Source organism: Notolepis coatsorum, assembly GCF_963971535.1.
Source record: "Notolepis coatsorum genome assembly, chromosome: 20".
Lineage (NCBI taxonomy): Eukaryota > Metazoa > Chordata > Actinopteri > Aulopiformes > Paralepididae > Notolepis > Notolepis coatsorum.
In genome coordinates this window covers 29,438,257-29,455,756 of record NC_140184.1, presented here as the reverse complement: position 1 = coordinate 29,455,756, position 17,500 = coordinate 29,438,257, and the positions used below count along the sequence as shown (strand labels likewise).

Sequence of the window (17,500 nt, the reverse complement as noted above, 5' to 3'; positions counted from 1 at the left end):
GGAAAGCACGGATAATGAGATGGACATATATATTATTTTTATTACACAGATAGTAATATTATTATTGAAAAAAAGAAGAAGAAAATTGTGTTATGAGCTCCATTGACGTAGCATGCTCCACCTAGGCGCACCTTCTGTTTGTTGTCAAAAAATACCTGTAGGACTGCCATCAAAAAAATACCTGTAAGACTGCCATCAAAAAAATACCTGTAGGACTGCGACTGCCCTGTCTCTTCATTTGGACCCATGAAAATATTAGTAACCGTATTTTATCTCAAAAAAGAGAAAGAAAAAGGCTGGCATATCTCGGCTGCTCCATGATGAGCAAGGTCTCCCCTACATTTTCAAAAACCTAGAAAGCTTGTCTTAAAGGAACATGCCAACTTTTTGGTCAATCTACCCTGGAGCTAGACAAACTTTCCTGTAAACAAGTTTTTCAAAAAGCAACAGGGCGGGCGGCTGATTGGCGCAGTGGGCACGGCGCTCGCCACTAACGCAGGATACGAGCCCAGCTCTCGGCGTTGCTACCGGCTGGCCGGTCGTTCATACTAACACAACTGGCAGTGTTAGAGGGTGGGAAAGCCGGTGGGTGGGGATTGGACGTTGTGGACAGCGACTCCTACAGGTCGGTTTGGTGACGCCGGTGCGACGGAAGCAGGACGTATCGGGGGCAGCGTGAGCCTCCCACGCGTTACTCCTCACCACTGAGAGTTCGAGCTGCTGCGGTGAAAAGATGCGACAGGCTGCCTCCTCGTGTACCGGAGGGGACACGTGATGCAAGGCTTCTGTCCTCACTACAACCGACCAGTGGGAGGCATAGTCTAGCAACGTTCAAGACAGGGGAGGGGAGAATTGGATAATACGAAATTGGGATGGGAGAAAAATAGAAAAATGGGGAGAAAAACTGGACCAAAGAAAAAAATAAGCAACAGGGCTTTTGAGACGATGAAATCACTGCACCCAGGCAGCAGTGGTTCGGCCAAAAAAAAAATCTGAGTATATATCTGCTTAGAAAACGAAAATGTCTAATTATTTTTATTAAAAAAATGTCACATGGTAAATACACAGGTCACAACATGTTTACAGGAAAGTTTTGGAGTTGTATTTGGAGTGTATTTCGTGACTGTTGGGAACTAGGCTACACTGGCACACCTACTTCCAGTGAATGACGCTAAGCTAGGCTAACGGTGTGGCTGTTCCCTAAGCCTAATGCATGCACAGAGAAGAAAAGGGTATGTATCTGCTTGTCTAGCTCCAGGGTAGATGGCAAATAAGCTAATTTCCCCAAAAGTTGTTGTGTTCCTTTAAGCTTGTCTTAAATCATCATCATGAGTTATGCCTCTCCTACTTTACTGCACTACGAGCAGCCAATCATTTATCTGTTCAAAGGTTGTCATGAGTTGTCATGGGTTGTCATGTCATGTTATGACAAATACAAATGAAATACAGTTACTGGTAATGGAGATGCTGAATAAAAACGTGTTCTCCAGACACATTAAATATATTTCCACTACTCAAAAACAATAAAAAATAAAATAAAGGAATGAATGAATTACAAGTATCTTTTGACGGCGGACATGGTGGTCATGTCAGTTTAACGATCACACACGGAATACTATGTTATTGGAACTGGGGCGGTATCTGCTCCTCATTCCTCCTTATGCAAACATTTAATAATTTGGCTATTTATATCATTCTTATGTATGATTAATTCATTAGATGATAGACTTTAGAAACTAAATATTTGGATGAACCAATTTGGATTTGTAGACGAGACGTGAGCATTTGTTTTTAAGATTAGTTTCAGACGCTCATTTTGTTTTCAGAACATCACACACATATTAGATTAGATTACATTAAACTGTATTGTCAAAGAACAACAGAATCGTATGGGCAGCCTAGATATTAGTTACAGATATAGAATACAGAATACAGATACAGATCATTTTGTTGGTTGAATAGATACAAATACAGATAATGATGTATCCACACACCCCTACTTTAGTGACATGGTGTTTCTCTGTGGCTTGTAAACAGCAGCTCAGAAAGGTCAGATCAACTCATTTGGGTCCTTCTCCCACGGCTGTCTTTATACAATGCAATTCAAGCATCAGCTCACTCTACATTTCAGAGCTTTGCTGGAATGGGAATGTGTATCTAAGCCATCATCTGCTAAATTTCCCTCCGGATAAATAAAGGATTTCTATTCTATTCATCAGACTATCAGAACAGTGTCTATTCTTTCCAGGGCTGTCATTTGTCCCACATGCGTTTTCAGTTCACCTCATATCAATAAGTGTACTTTTTTTTGTGGTTACATTCAACAGTTTGGTATTCAAATTCATATATATATTTTTTTTTTATATCGAATGAAATTAGAATATTGAAATTCATTCTCACAGCCACAATTCTTTCTGCATATTAACTTGTGTATTTCTCTTCTTCTGTCAGATATCAACGAATGTGAGATCGGAGCCCATAACTGTGACAGACATGCCGCCTGCACCAACACGGCCGGCAGCTTCAAGTGCAGCTGTGCACCCGGGTGGATCGGCAACGGACTCAAATGCACAGGTGAGGACCTCTGCTCAGTCCACACAATAATGACCCCTGCTCAGTCTATCTACACAATAATGACCTCTGCTCAGTCTACACAATAATGACCTCTGCTCAGTCCACACAATAATGACCTCTGCTCAGTCTATCTACACAATAATGACCCCTGCTCAGTCTACACAATAATGACCCCTGCTCAGTCTATCTACACAATAATGACCCCTGCTCAGTCTACACAATAATGACCCCTGCTCAGTCTACACAATAATGACCTCTGCTCAGTCTATCTACACAATAATGACCCCTGCTCAGTCTACACAATAATGACCCCTGCTCAGTCTACACAATAATTACCTCTGCTCAGTCTACACAATAATGACCCCTGCTCAGTCTACACAATAATGACCCCTGCTCAGTCTACACAATAATGACCCCTGCTCAGTCTACACAATAATGACCTCTGCTCAGTCTACACAATAATGACCCCTGCTCAGTCTACACAATAATGACCCCTGCTCAGTCTACACAATAATGACCTCTGCTCAGTCTACACAATAATGACCTCTGCTCAGTCTACACAATAATGACCCCTAGCTCAGTCTACACAATAATGACCCCTGCTCAGTCTACAATAATGACCCTAGCTCAGTCTACACAATAATGACCTCTGCTCAGTCTACAATAATGACCCCTGCTCAGTCTACACAATAATGACCCCTGCTCAGTCCACACAATAATGACCCCTGCTCAGTCTACACAATAATGACCCCTGCTCAGTCTACACAATAATGACCCCTGCTCAATCCACACAATAATGACCTCTGCTCAGTCCACACAATAATGACCCCTGCTCAGTCTACACAATAATGACCCCTGCTCAGTCTACACAATAATGACCCCTGCTCAGTCTACACAATAATGACCCCTGCTCAGTCTACACAATAATGACCCCTGCTCAGTCTACACAATAATGACCCCTGCTCAGTCCACACAATAATGACCCCTGCTCAGTCCACACAATAATGACCTCTGCTCAGTCTACACAATAATGACCCCTGCTCAGTCCACACAATAATGACCTCTGCTCAGTCTACACAATAATGACCCCTGCTCAGTCCACACAATAATGACCTCTGCTCAGTCTACACAATAATGACCTTTGCTCAGTCTACACAATAATGACCCCTGCTCAGTCTACACAATAATGACCCCTGCTCAGTCCACACAATAATGACCCCTGCTCAGTCCACACAATAATGACCTCTGCTCAGTCTACACAATAATGACCCCTAGCTCAGTCTACACAATAATGACCCCTAGCTCAGTCTACACAATAATGACCCCTGCTCAGTCTACACAATAATGACCTCTGCTCAGTCTACACAATAATGACCCCTGCTCAGTCTACACAATAATGACCTCTGCTCAGTCTACACAATAATGACCTCTGCTCAGTCTACACAATAATGACCCCTGCTCAGTCTACACAATAATGACCTCTGCTCAGTCCACACAATAATGACCTTTGCTCAGTCTACACAATAATGACCTCTGCTCAGTCTACACAATAATGACCTCTGCTCAGTCCACACAATAATGACCCCTGATCAGTCTACACAATAATGACCCCTGCTCAGTCTACACAATAATGACCCCTGCTCAGTCTACACAATAATGACCCCAGCTCAGTCTACACAATAATGACCTCTGCTCAGTCTACACAATAATGACCCCTAGCTCAGTCTACACAATAATGACCTCTGCTCAGTCTACACAATAATGACCCCTGCTCAGTCTACACAATAATGACCCCAGCTCAGTCTACACAATAATGACCCCTGCTCAGTCTACACAATAATGACCTCTGCTCAGTCCACACAATAATGACCCCTGCTCAGTCTACACAATAATGACCTCTGCTCAGTCTACACAATAATGACCTCTGCTCAGTCCACACAATAATGACCTCTGCTCAGTCTACACAATAATGACCCCTAGCTCAGTCTACACAATAATGACCTCTGCTCAGTCTACACAATAATGACCCCTGCTCAGTCTACACAATAATGACCCCAGCTCAGTCTACACAATAATGACCCCTGCTCCGTCTACACAATAATGACCCCTGCTCAGTCTACACAATAATGACCTCTGCTCAGTCTACACAATAATGACCTCTGCTCAGTCTACACAATAATGACCCCTGCTCAGTCCACACAATAATGACCTCTGCTCAGTCTACACAATAATGACCTCTGCTCAGTCTACAATAATGACCCCTGCTCAGTCTACAATAATGACCCCTGCTCAGTCTACACAATAATGACCTCTGCTCAGTCTACACAATAATGACCTCTGCTCAGTCTACACAATAATGACCCCTGCTCAGTCTACAATAATGACCCCTGCTCAGTCTACACAATAATGACCCCTAGCTCAGTCTACACAATAATGACCCCTGCTCAGTCTACAATAATGACCCCTGCTCAGTCTACACAATAATGACCCCTGCTCAGTCTACAATACTGACCCCTGCTCAGTCTACACAATAATGACCCCAGCTCAGTCTACACAATAATGACCCCTGCTCAGTCTACACAATAATGACCCCTGCTCAATCTACACAATAATGACCCCTGCTCAGTCTACACAATAATGACCCCTGCTCAGTCCACACAATAATGACCTCTGCTCAGTCTACACAATAATGACCCCTGCTCAGTCTACACAATAATGACCCCTGCTCAGTCTACACAATAATGACCTCTGCTCAGTCCACACAATAATGACCCCTAGCTCAGTCCACACAATAATGACCCCTAGCTCAGTCCACAAAATAATGACCCCTGCTCAGTCTACACAATAATGACCCCTGCTCAGTCTACACAATAATGACCCCTAGCTCAGTCTACACAATAATGACCCATGCTCAGTCCACACAATAATGACCCCTAGCTCAGTCCACACAATAATGACCCCTGCTCAATCCACACAATAATGACCCCTGCTCAGTCTACACAATAATGACCCCTGCTCAGTCTACACAATAATGACCTCTGCTCAGTCCACACAATAATGACCTCTGCTCAGTCTACACAATAATGACCCCTGCTCAGTCCACACAATAATGACCCCTGCTCAGTCTACACAATAATGACCTCTGCTCAGTCCACACAATAATGACCTCTGCTCAGTCTACACAATAATGACCCCTGCTCAGTCTACACAATAATGACCTCTGCTCAGTCTACACAATAATGACCCCTAGCTCAGTCCACACAATAATGACCCCTGCTCAGTCTACACAATAATGACCCCTAGCTCAATCCACACAATAATGACCCCTGCTCAGTCCACACAATAATGACCCCTGCTCAGTCCACACAATAATGACCTCTGCTCAGTCTACACAATAAAGACCCCTGCTCAGTCCACACAATAATGACCCCTGCTCAGTCTACACAATAATGACCCCTGCTCAGTCCACACAATAATGACCCCTGCTCAGTCTACACAATAATGACCCCTGCTCAGTCGACACAATAATGACCTCTTCTCAGTCTACACAATAATGACCTCTTCTCAGTCTACACAATAATGACCCCTGCTCAGTCTACACAATAATGACCCCTGCTCAATCCACACAATAATGACCTCTGCTCAGTCCACACAATAATGACCCCTGCTCAGTCTACACAATAATGACCTCTGCTCAGTCTACACAATAATGACCCCTAGCTCAGTCCACACAATAATGACCCCTGCTCAGTCTACACAATAATGACCCCTAGCTCAATCCACACAATAATGACCCCTGCTCAGTCCACACAATAATGACCCCTGCTCAGTCCACACAATAATGACCTCTGCTCAGTCTACACAATAATGACCCCTGCTCAGTCCACACAATAATGACCCCTGCTCAGTCTACACAATAATGACCCCTGCTCAGTCCACACAATAATGACCCCTGCTCAGTCTACACAATAATGACCCCTGCTCAGTCGACACAATAATGACCTCTTCTCAGTCTACACAATAATGACCTCTTCTCAGTCTACACAATAATGACCCCTGCTCAGTCTACACAATAATGACCCCTGCTCAATCCACACAATAATGACCTCTGCTCAGTCCACACAATAATGACCCCTGCTCAGTCTACACAATAATGACCCCTGCTCAGTCTACACAATAATGACCCCTGCTCAGTCTACACAATAAGGACCCCTGCTCAGTCTACACAATAATGACCTCTGCTCAGTCCACACAATAATGACCCCTGCTCAGTCTACACAATAATGACCCCTGCTCAGTCCACACAATAATGACCCCTGCTCAGTCTACACAATAATGACCCCTAGCTCAGTCCACACAATAATGACCCCTGCTCAGTCTACACAATAATGACCCCTAGCTCAGTCTACACAATAATGACCTCTGCTCAGTCTACACAATAATGACCCCTGCTCAGTCCACACAATAATGACCCCTGCTCAGTCTACACAATAATGACCCCTGCTCAGTCCACACAATAATGACCCCTGCTCAGTCTACACAATAATGACCCCTGCTCAGTCCACACAATAATGACCCCTGCTCAGTCTACACAATAATGACCCCTGCTCAATCCACACAATAATGACCTCTGCTCAGTCCACACAATAATGACCCCTGCTCAGTCTACACAATAATGACCCCTGCTCAGTCTACACAATAATGACCCCTGCTCAGTCTACACAATAATGACCCCTGCTAATAATGACCCCTGCTCAGTCTACACAATAATGACCCCTGCTCAGTCCACACAATAATGACCCCTGCTCAGTCTACACAATAATGACCCCTAGCTCAAGTTTCAAGTTTCAAGTTTCTTTAATAGTTGTCATACAGAAGTACAGAATACTTTTGTACAAAATGCTTCTTACTGTTGCGCTCCAGAGACTGTGCATGACAAGATAAGTATGAAATAAAAACATAGTAAAAATTAGAAGAAAAAAAAGAGGTCACAGTGTTCAGTTTAGACATATGTACAATGTTCGTAGACGTAGTTACCATACAATATACAATACTGTGCAGTGTACTAATATACAATACTATATAGTGCAAGGCATAAATGGACAAGGTGCAGTTTAGGTACAATTCACAGTAGGTGTACGAGTTGTAGTGCAAATCCTTTATCAATAAATATAAAGTGTAAGTGTGTTTGTGTGATCTAAAGTGTGGAGAGTGGGTGCTGCAGTGTGTTGTTTGTTTGAGTGAGTGTGTGTGTGCGTGTGGGTGTGTGTGCTGTGTGCATTTGATGGTTGTTGCATAGTGATTATTGTTCGTTTAGCGATTATTGTTCGTTTAGCAGCCTGATGGCCTGGGGATAGAAGCTCCTTCTGAGTCTTTCTGTGCTCGCCATAAGACTCCGGTATCGCTTGCCTGACGGCAGCAGTTCAAAGAGGCAGTTGTTCGGGTGGCTCGAGTCCTTAATAATTCTCTTAGCCTTCCCCTTGCACCGCTTGTTGTAAATGTTCTGGAGGGTGGGAAGCCCCCCTCTAATTGTGCGTTCGGCTGAACGTGTCACTCTTTGTAGTCTGCTACGGTCTTGTGCAGTGCTATTCCCAAACCAGGAGGTGATGTTGCCGGTCAGGATGCTCTCTATTGTACATGAGTAGAAGTTCCTAAGGATCTTCTGACTGACTTGGAACTTCCTTAGGCGCCTGAGGAAGTAGAGGCGTTGTCGTGCCTTCTTCACAACACTGTCAATGTGTGTGGTCCATGTCAAGTCCTCGGATATGTGGGCTCCGAGGTACTTGAAACTGTTCACTCTCTCAACTGGTGCCCCGTCGATGCTGAGGGGGCTGTAGTCCTTGACCCCCGACCTCCTGAAGTCCACAATCATCTCTTTTGTTTTGCTGACGTTCAGGGAGAGGCAGTTCTCCTGACACCACTGTGACAGGTTCTCTACCTCTTCCAGGTAGGCCCTTTCGTCGTTGGCAGAGATCAGGCCCACCACTACTGTGTCATCAGCAAATTTGATGATGGTGTTGTTGTTCCGCTGTGCTACGCAGTCATGTGTGTACAGGGAGTAGAGGAGGGGGCTCAGAACACAGCCCTGGGGGGCCCCTATGTTGAGCGTGATGGATGAGGAGGTGCAGTTGCCGGCTCTTACCACCTGGGGTCTGCCCGTCAGGAAGTCCAGGACCCACTGGCACAGGTCATAGTTCAAGCCCAGGTCCCTGAGCTTGGCTATGAGTTTGGAGGGGACTATGGTATTGAATGCTGAGCTGTAGTCGATGAACAGCATTCTCACATAGTTCCCCTTCCTCTTGTCCAGATGTGATGCTGCTGTGTGCAGCACATGGGCTATGGCGTCCTCCGTGGACCTGTTGGGGCGATATGCAAATTGCAGAGGGTCCAGGTTGATGGGGAGGGAGGAACAGATGTAGCCCTTCACTAGCTTCTCAAAGCACTTCATGGCTATGGAGGTGAGGGCTACAGGGCGGTAGTCGTTGAGGCAAGCGGGCGTAGATTTTTTGGGTACAGGGATGATGGTGGACTTCTTCAGACAGGTGGGGATGACGGCCTGTTCCAAGGACAGGTTGAAGATGTCAGTGAATACCGGGGCCAGTTGGTCGGCACAGACTTTTAGGACGCGGCCGGGGATGCCGTCCGGTCCTGCTGCCTTCCTGATATCCACTTTTTTAAAGATCCGTCTCACCTCATGCTCTGTTACCCTGAACACTGAGTCTCCATCAGCAGACCCCCCCCCCCCCATTGCCGTGGTTTGTAGGCTGGTGTTGTTATTCACAGCCTCAAACCTCGCATAGAAGGAGTTGAGATCATTTGCTAAGGAGATGTCACTGTTCAGTTTGAGGGGGGTTCCTTTGTAGTCTGTCATTGTTCTGAGGCCCTGCCACATGCCTCTAGAGTCAGCCTGTTCAAACTGAAGTTCAACTTTATCCCTGTAACGCCGTTTTGCCTCTATTACTGCTCTCCTGACGTTGTATCTTGCCATCTTGTGTTCTTCCATGTTGCCTGTCACCAGCCCGGTGTTGTATGCTGATGTGCGCACTTTCAGAGCCTCACGGACGGATTTGTCTACCCAGGGCTTTTGGTTTGGGTAGATATTAATTTTGGTGGTGGGGATTATTACTTCTACCTGAGTACAGACATAGTCAATCACCGTTTCGGTGTATTCGTTAATATTGGCTGTGTTATCACGGAGTACACTCCATTCTGTGCTTCCCAGCACTGCTTGGAGTGACTCTACTGACGTCACGGTCCAACGTTTAACCTCTCGCGAGACCACCGGCGTTCGCTTGAGACACTGTTTGTACTTAGGCAAAAGAAAAATTGCAGCGTGATCGCTTTTACCGAATGGACTAAGAGCCTGTGACTTGTACCCATTCTTAAATTGCGAGTATACATGGTCTAATATGTTCTCGCCTCTGGTGGGACAGGTCACATGCTGATAGAAATTCGGCAGTCTACAGTCTACACAATAATGACCCCTGCTCAGTCTACACAATAATGACCCCTGCTCAGTCCACACAATAATGACCCCTGCTCAGTCTACACAATAATGACCCCTGCTCAGTCTACACAATAATGACCCCTGCTCAGTCTACACAATAATGACCCCTGCTCAGTCTACACAATAATGACCCCTGCTCAGTCCACACAATAATGACCCCTGCTCAGTCCACACAATAATGACCCCTGCTCTGTCTACACAATAATGACCCCTGCTCAGTCCACACAATAATGACCCATGCTCAGTCCACTGAATAATACCGACCAGGTGATAGGGTTGAACAATATATCAGGTTCATGTTGATATCACAATATGAGAGTAAGCAATGTAGGAAGTGAGACTGAGGAGAGTCTGGTAGATATACTTCACACCCAGAAACAGGTCATGAAATACTAGGTCCATATAATGCAACCAGGAGATTGGTCCTCACAAGTTAATCCAATGGGAGACTGCATAATGCCACAGGGTAACACGCAGGTAAATATATGCCCACAATATAGAGTACTATTGAAAGTGTTTTAAACTACATGAAAAGGAAGTGTACAATCTAAACATAAGACTCAACCTTAACAAACTATGTTTGAAGTTACCAGTATATCACAATCTCAGTATCTGCTCAAATAATTGCAATATGATATTTTGTCCAAATGGGATCACTTCCATATCTGTAGGTGAGCCGGAACAGTGAAGTGCAGTGTTCTCTCATTACATCTTCTGTGTTTTTCAGACCTGGATGAGTGTTCCAACGGGACACACATGTGTAGCAACAGCGCTGACTGTATGAACACCATGGGCTCCTACCGCTGTGTCTGCAAGGACGGATTCTCTGGAGACGGATTCTACTGCTCAGGTCACACACTTTTTATTTTACTGTGGTCAAACGGTCTATTAGGGGAATGTGTAAAGCATAGATGGATAGATTTGCACACAATTATATGTGTGTGTGCGTGTGCGTGTGTGTGTGTGTGTGTGTGTGTGTGCTCGCGTGTGTGTGTGCGCGCGTGTGTGTGTGTGTGCACATAACGATGGCAGAAACTATCCTCCTTTTTATACTTAAATGTCCTCCTCAAACCATGTTGAACCTCTTGGATACTTGAATCCTATTCTCGAAGTCAACTTCCTGTCTGTTGTTGCTAGGCAACTGCAGCGTGGGGGGAAACTGCCCCGCCTGGTACATTGTGTACGCTTAATTTAGTGCAGAAACGGATAGTTAAAGCGTCAAATTAAAGACTATCAAGCGGAATTTTCTTCAGTCCTTCACGATGCCAAAGAGCTGCTGTGTTACGCGTTGTACTAATGACAAAAACAGAAATCCAAATCGCAAGTTTTATACCATCACGGAGGAAAAAGTGGCTGGTGGCTAACTTTCGGCTAACTCGCTCTGCTGTTGTGGTAGCTACATGCTAAGCTAACGTTAATTACATAATATCGAACCGATAGGAGCTTATACAAATAAAGTAATTATTATTATTATTATTATTATTATTATCTTATCTAATCTTACGTGGATGTTTGATCGGGTAGTGGCACACGTGGTACCACCACGTAAGATTAGATAAGATAAGCTCCTATCGGTTCGATATTATGTAATTAACGTTAGCTTAGCATGTAGCTACCATGACCACAACACAGAGCGAGTTAGCCGAACGTTAGCCACCAGCCACTTTTTCCTCCGTGATGTATCAGCTGGTATTATATAAAACTTGCGATTTGGATTTCTGTGTTTGTTATTAATACAAAACGTAACACAGCAGCTTCAATTTGGGTATTCGAGAGTTGGCCATGTCTATGTGTTTTGTATGGACATTATGTCAAGTCAATCAGGGGGAGATCTTTGACTCATATCTTGCCTTAGCCCCTTTCGTGACTTTCGGTTTGCAAGCCTGTGGCTTTTGTGACCGGAGTCACTTGCCCACCCGCCCCGATCACCCAGTAGAGAAACGACCAAGCGCCGTCAAGGGGCTCGCGGTGTGTCAAGAATACATCAGATCTGAATTTCAAAGATACCCAGCGTACAATATGGGTCCAACACAGCTCCACGATGGGGTCTGGAAGCTCGCAGTTGCCAATAAACAGTTTAAAACATTGTTACTCGACGAGTGGTATTTACAGACCGAACGTCCATCTCCGCCGTTGGTGTCACAGCGCATGCGCACCATGCCGCGTTCACGTTACTGGGAAGAAGCGGAAGAACCAGCTTCCGACTGGGAAAAACCATTCACGTCAGCCTCCTAGTGGTAATTCCTACTAGGACATATGGGATTCTTTTATAGACCCCATATCTCCCACTTCGCGTCACGAATTGCGGAAGTATGGATGTGGGCGTTTCATCCATAGATATATATAGAGTCAAAGCGTGAAGGCTTCCTAGTTGTAGCAACGAGATGTCCTCTGGTTCTTCCGCTTCTTCCCAGTAACGTGAACGCGGCATGGTGCGCATGCGCTGTGACACCAACGGCGGAGATGGACGTTCGGTCTGTAAATACCACTCGTCGAGTAACAATGTTTTAAACTGTTTATTGGCAACTGCGAGCTTCCAGACCCCATCGTGGAGCTGTGTTGGACCCATATTGTACGCTGGGTATCTTTGAAATTCAGATCTGATGTATTCTTGACACACCGCGAGCCCCTTGACGGCGCTTGGTCGTTTCTCTACTGGGTGATCGGGGCGGGTGGGCAAGTGACTCCGGTCACAAAAGCCACAGGCTTGCAAACCGAAAGTCACGAAAGGGGCTAATCTTGCCTTAGAATCACCAGAAAGGCTTTCGAAATAGTGAAATGCCATGTTGGCCTCAATATTTTCAAAAAAATCGTATGAAAATGTTATGAAATGAACAAGAATGTGATAAAACATGTAATAAAAACGGACCTCAACGCATGCATTTGATGGTAGAAATCCGTATGGTCCCCCTATACCAAGATGGCGGCGGTCTCGTGACATCAGAGTGTCTTCGAGAATGACAACTATGTATTTAATGAATAATCCGATTCAACTAAAGCCTTTCCATGTGTTTCCCTCCTGCAGACAGTGATGAGTGTGCAGACAACGGGAACCTGTGCGAGAGCGGCCACTGTCTGAACATGGCCGGTGGCTACCGCTGCGAGTGCGACATGGGCTTCATCCCCACCCCCGATGGCAAGGCCTGCGAGGGTAAGACCACGCCCCCTCCTTCAAGACCACGCCCCCTCTTTCATTCATGATGACCACGCCCCCTCCTTCATTCATGATGTCATTTACATCACGGATCATGCGTGTGTCCAGATAGAGATGTGATAATAAGTCAGACTTTTCGTGCCAAAGGTTTTCCAGTATTTTTACTTTTGAAGAACCCAAGATTGTAACGCCTGAAAGGGTTAAAAAAATAAATAAAAAAGATAAGATGACTTCATGTTAAATCTGCTCTCCACCTGATCTGAGGCCTGTGAGGAATGTGTCAGTATCTGTTTATACTCACGGTTAGCGGCAGATCTGATTCCCGGCATCGGTGATAACAGTGTGTTGGAGCTAGATGAATGAGCCGACTGACCTCGTTCTGTTGATGCTTGAGGCAGCCTGAAATAACCTGGTCTGTCTGACCCTGCTCAGTGTAGACTGTGTGCCTGGTCTGTCTGACCCTGCTCAGTGTAGACTGTGTGCCTGTCTGTCTGACCCTGCTCAGTGTAGACTGTGTGCCTGGCCTGTCTGACCCTGCTCAGTGTAGACTGTGTGCCTGGTCTGTCTGACCCTGCTCAGTGTAGACTGTGTGCCTGGTCTGTCTGACCCTGCTCAGTGTAGACTGTGTGCCTGGTCTGTCTGACCCTGCTCAGTGTAGACTGTGTGCCTGGTCTGTCTGACCCTGCTCAGTGTAGACTGTGTGCCTGGCCTGTCTGTCTGACCCTGCTCAGTGTAGACTGTGTGCCTGGCCTGTCTGTCTGACCCTGCTCAGTGTAGACTGTGTGCCTGGCCTGTCTGTCTGACCCTGCTCAGTGTAGACTGTGTGCCTGTCTGTCTGACCCTGCTCAGTGTAGACTGTGTGCCTGGTCTGTCTGACCCTGCTCAGTGTAGACTGTGTGCCTGGTCTGTCTGACCCTGCTCAGTGTAGACTGTGTGCCTGGTCTGTCTGACCCTGCTCAGTGTAGACTGTGTGCCTGGCCTGTCTGTCTGACCCTGCTCAGTGTAGACTGTGTGCCTGTCTGTCTGACCCTGCTCAGTGTAGACTGTGTGCCTGTCTGTCTGACCCTGCTCACTCTAGACTGTGTGCCTGGTCTGTCTGACCCTGCTCACTCTAGACTGTGTGCCTGTCTGTCTGACCCTGCTCACTCTAGACTGTGTGCCTGTCTGTCTGACCCTGCTCACTCTAGACTGTGTGCCTGTCTGTCTGACCCTGCTCACTCTAGACTGTGTGCCTGTCTGTCTGACCCTGCTCAGTCTAGACCAGGGGTGGGCAACTTTGTATATGGTGAGAGCCACTAAATTTCCACACTCAGTCTGGGGGGCCGCATTGTTTATCGGCAGTCCCGCCAGTAGTACCCCATCACTCAAATAGCCCATAATAGTCACAGATGTGATAAATAAGGCATATAAACTATTATAATTTGTTGTAACTTTGTTTTTATTCCATTTCAAACGCATTTAGTAATGCTTAATTTCAACTTTATGAATTTATAAATACAGCTGAATTTGAAAGTATTGCTGTGTATTATCGGCCGATATCGGCAGAAAAAAAAATATCTTTTTTTTACATTTCTATAACCTTTATTTACCCAGGCAAGCAAGTAAGAACAAATTCTGATTTTATTTATTGTCAAAAGTATGCATAATGTTGTGTTAATTCCACAACAAGAGATATGTAATGTTAATTACCTGAAATTATTCCATTTTTTGGGGGGTGGAACCGGTATCGGTTGATATCGGTTGATATCGGTATCGGAAATTAAGAGTTGGCCAATAACGGTATATCGGTATCGGTAAAAAAGCCAATATCGAGCATCCCTATGTGTAACCCAAATATATACAAAAATGACTAATCATAATTAAGGCTTCTATTAAAATAAATGTATGAACTTAAAGCCCACTGCTCAACAAACACAAAGCAGCATTCGTGCTGCATTTCACTACAACAGTAAATCAAAAGTGCAATAATAAATTATTTTGTTAAATGTATAAACTTTTATCCTGCTACTAAACAAAACATTCCTGAGTGCCTCCCATTGACCCTTTATCAAACTGGCATGACATTCCCCCTCCCCCACAGTGGGTCAATAATGGTTCTGTCTTTAATGAGACACTTGTGGTCTCTCCTGTTGGCGCACAATAGAAGGAATGTCGACTTCAATGTTTGTGCATGCGATCTGCATCAGATGAAATAACGTTTCATTTTTGTGTGCACGCGTGTGCACATCCGTGCACATACTTCTGCTCAGAAAAGTGCTGGGACGGCGTGGTACCGCGTGGCATGACCACTGCACCCCTGATTATTAGTGACCCACAATAGATGGAAATTATGTTAGCGAACTTACCTGATGTAAAATGCAGTGCAGCATTGGACACTCAACGCCACTCTGCCTTAGAAGCCCGGCGAATCCTGTGTGTTTTCCTTTCATTGCGGGTGCTCCATCGGTAACAACAGCGGACAGTTTATCAAACCCCCCATATTGCTGCACGGCACTTTCAACAGTGTTGAATATGTCCACACCAGGGCTGACCCCTATTAGTCGAATAGTCAACTAATCGATCGAAAGGAGCCATAGTCGACTGCCAACCTCTTAGTCGAATGCACAAAAAAAAAAAAAAAAAAAAAATAGACAAATATTATAATATATAATAATATATATATAATTTATATATATATTATTTTTTATAAATATTGGCTTGGGGCCGCCTGGGGCCGCATGGAGCGTCGGTGAGGGCCGCATGCGGCCTGTGGGCCGCCAGTTGCCCCTCCCTGATCTAGACTGTGTGCCTGTCTGTCTGACCCTGCTCAGTGTAGACTGTGTGCCTGGCCTGTCTGACCCTGCTCAGTGTAGACTGTGTGCCTGCCTGTCTGACCCTGCTCAGTGTAGACTGTGTGCCTGGTCTGTCTGACCCTGCTCAGTGTAGACTGTGTGCCTGGTCTGTCTGACCCTGCTCAGTGTAGACTGTGTGCCTGGTCTGTCTGACCCTGCTCAGTGTAGACTGTGTGCCTGGTCTGTCTGACCCTGCTCAGTGTAGACTGTGTGCCTGGTCTGTCTGACCCTGCTCAGTGTAGACTGTGTGCCTGGCCTGTCTGTCTGACCCTGCTCAGTGTAGACTGTGTGCCTGGTCTGTCTGACCCTGCTCAGTGTAGACTGTGTGCCTGGTCTGTCTGACCCTGCTCAGTGTAGACTGTGTGCCTGGTCTGTCTGACCCTGCTCAGTGTAGACTGTGTGCCTGTCTGTCTGACCCTGCTCAGTGTAGACTGTGTGCCTGTCTGTCTGACCCTGCTCAGCCTAGACAATAATGAGCTGTGCTGAATCTAATGATGTGGAAGAGCACAATTTCATAACCTTGGCTTCTCCCAGCAGTGTTTGTGTGTGTATATTTGTGTTTGTCTGCCTACAGTATGTGTACCTGCGTATGTGTGTGTGTTTGTGTGTCTGTGTGTATATATGTACATGTGTGTGTGTGTGTGTGTGTGTGCGTGTGTGTGTGTGTGTGTGTGTGTGTCTGTGTGTATATATGTACAGTATGTGTGTGTGTGTGTGTGTGTGTGTGTGTGTGTGTGTGTGTGTGTGTGTGTGTGTGTGTGTGTGTGTGTGTGTGTGTGTGTGTGTGTGTGTGTGTGTGTGTGTGTGTGTGTGTGTGTGTGTGTGTGTGTGTGTGTGTGTGTGTGTGTGTGTGTGTGTGTGTGTGTGTGTGTGTGTATGTATGCCTGAGCATTTCCAAGAGCATTTCCTGAACAGAGGTGAGCAGCTCGTACTTCCTGTCTACCCACTTTCCACCTCTGTCCCATGATCCACTAATCCCACACAGCTGGCCCTCTCTCCCTCCCTCTCTGTCTCTCTCTCTCTGTTTGTCTGCATGTATCTCTGTGTTTCTGTCTATCAACTGTCTCCGTCTTTTCTTTCATTCTCTCCATCTCTTTCTATCTCTGTCACTCTCTTTTACAGACATTGACGAGTGTACATTTGCTGACATCTGTGTCAATGGAAGGTGCCAGAACATCCCTGGATGGTTTAGATGTGAATGTAACCTCGGTTATGAACCGGACAGGAGTGGAGGCAACTGCACAGGTAACACAGTTCACTCCCCAGCTGTCTGTCTCATACATACTGTGTTATAAAGCCCCACCCATTTGTTTTTCTCTAGTCGATTGGCTGCGGTTGATTATTGATTGACAACAAGTAAATATATACATACAGTACATACATTAGAATCTCTTTATTCGCCAATGTAGGGATACATCAGAATTTTATGAAGGG

The 17,500-nt window shown here is 45.6% G+C and overlaps 1 protein-coding gene across 1 annotated transcript in view; it reads left to right on the top strand.

Annotated features, from left to right (window-relative positions):
• Window positions 1-17,500, top strand: part of fbn1 (fibrillin 1) — a gene marked incomplete at its 5' end in the record, with an annotated part of 169,565 nt that overhangs the window by 121,466 nt on the left and 30,599 nt on the right. Inside the window, 4 exon segments of the mRNA XM_084337094.1 lie at window positions 2,452-2,574; window positions 10,809-10,931; window positions 13,107-13,232; window positions 17,189-17,311. Coding sequence (XP_084193220.1) covers window positions 2,452-2,574; window positions 10,809-10,931; window positions 13,107-13,232; window positions 17,189-17,311 — 495 coding nt within the window.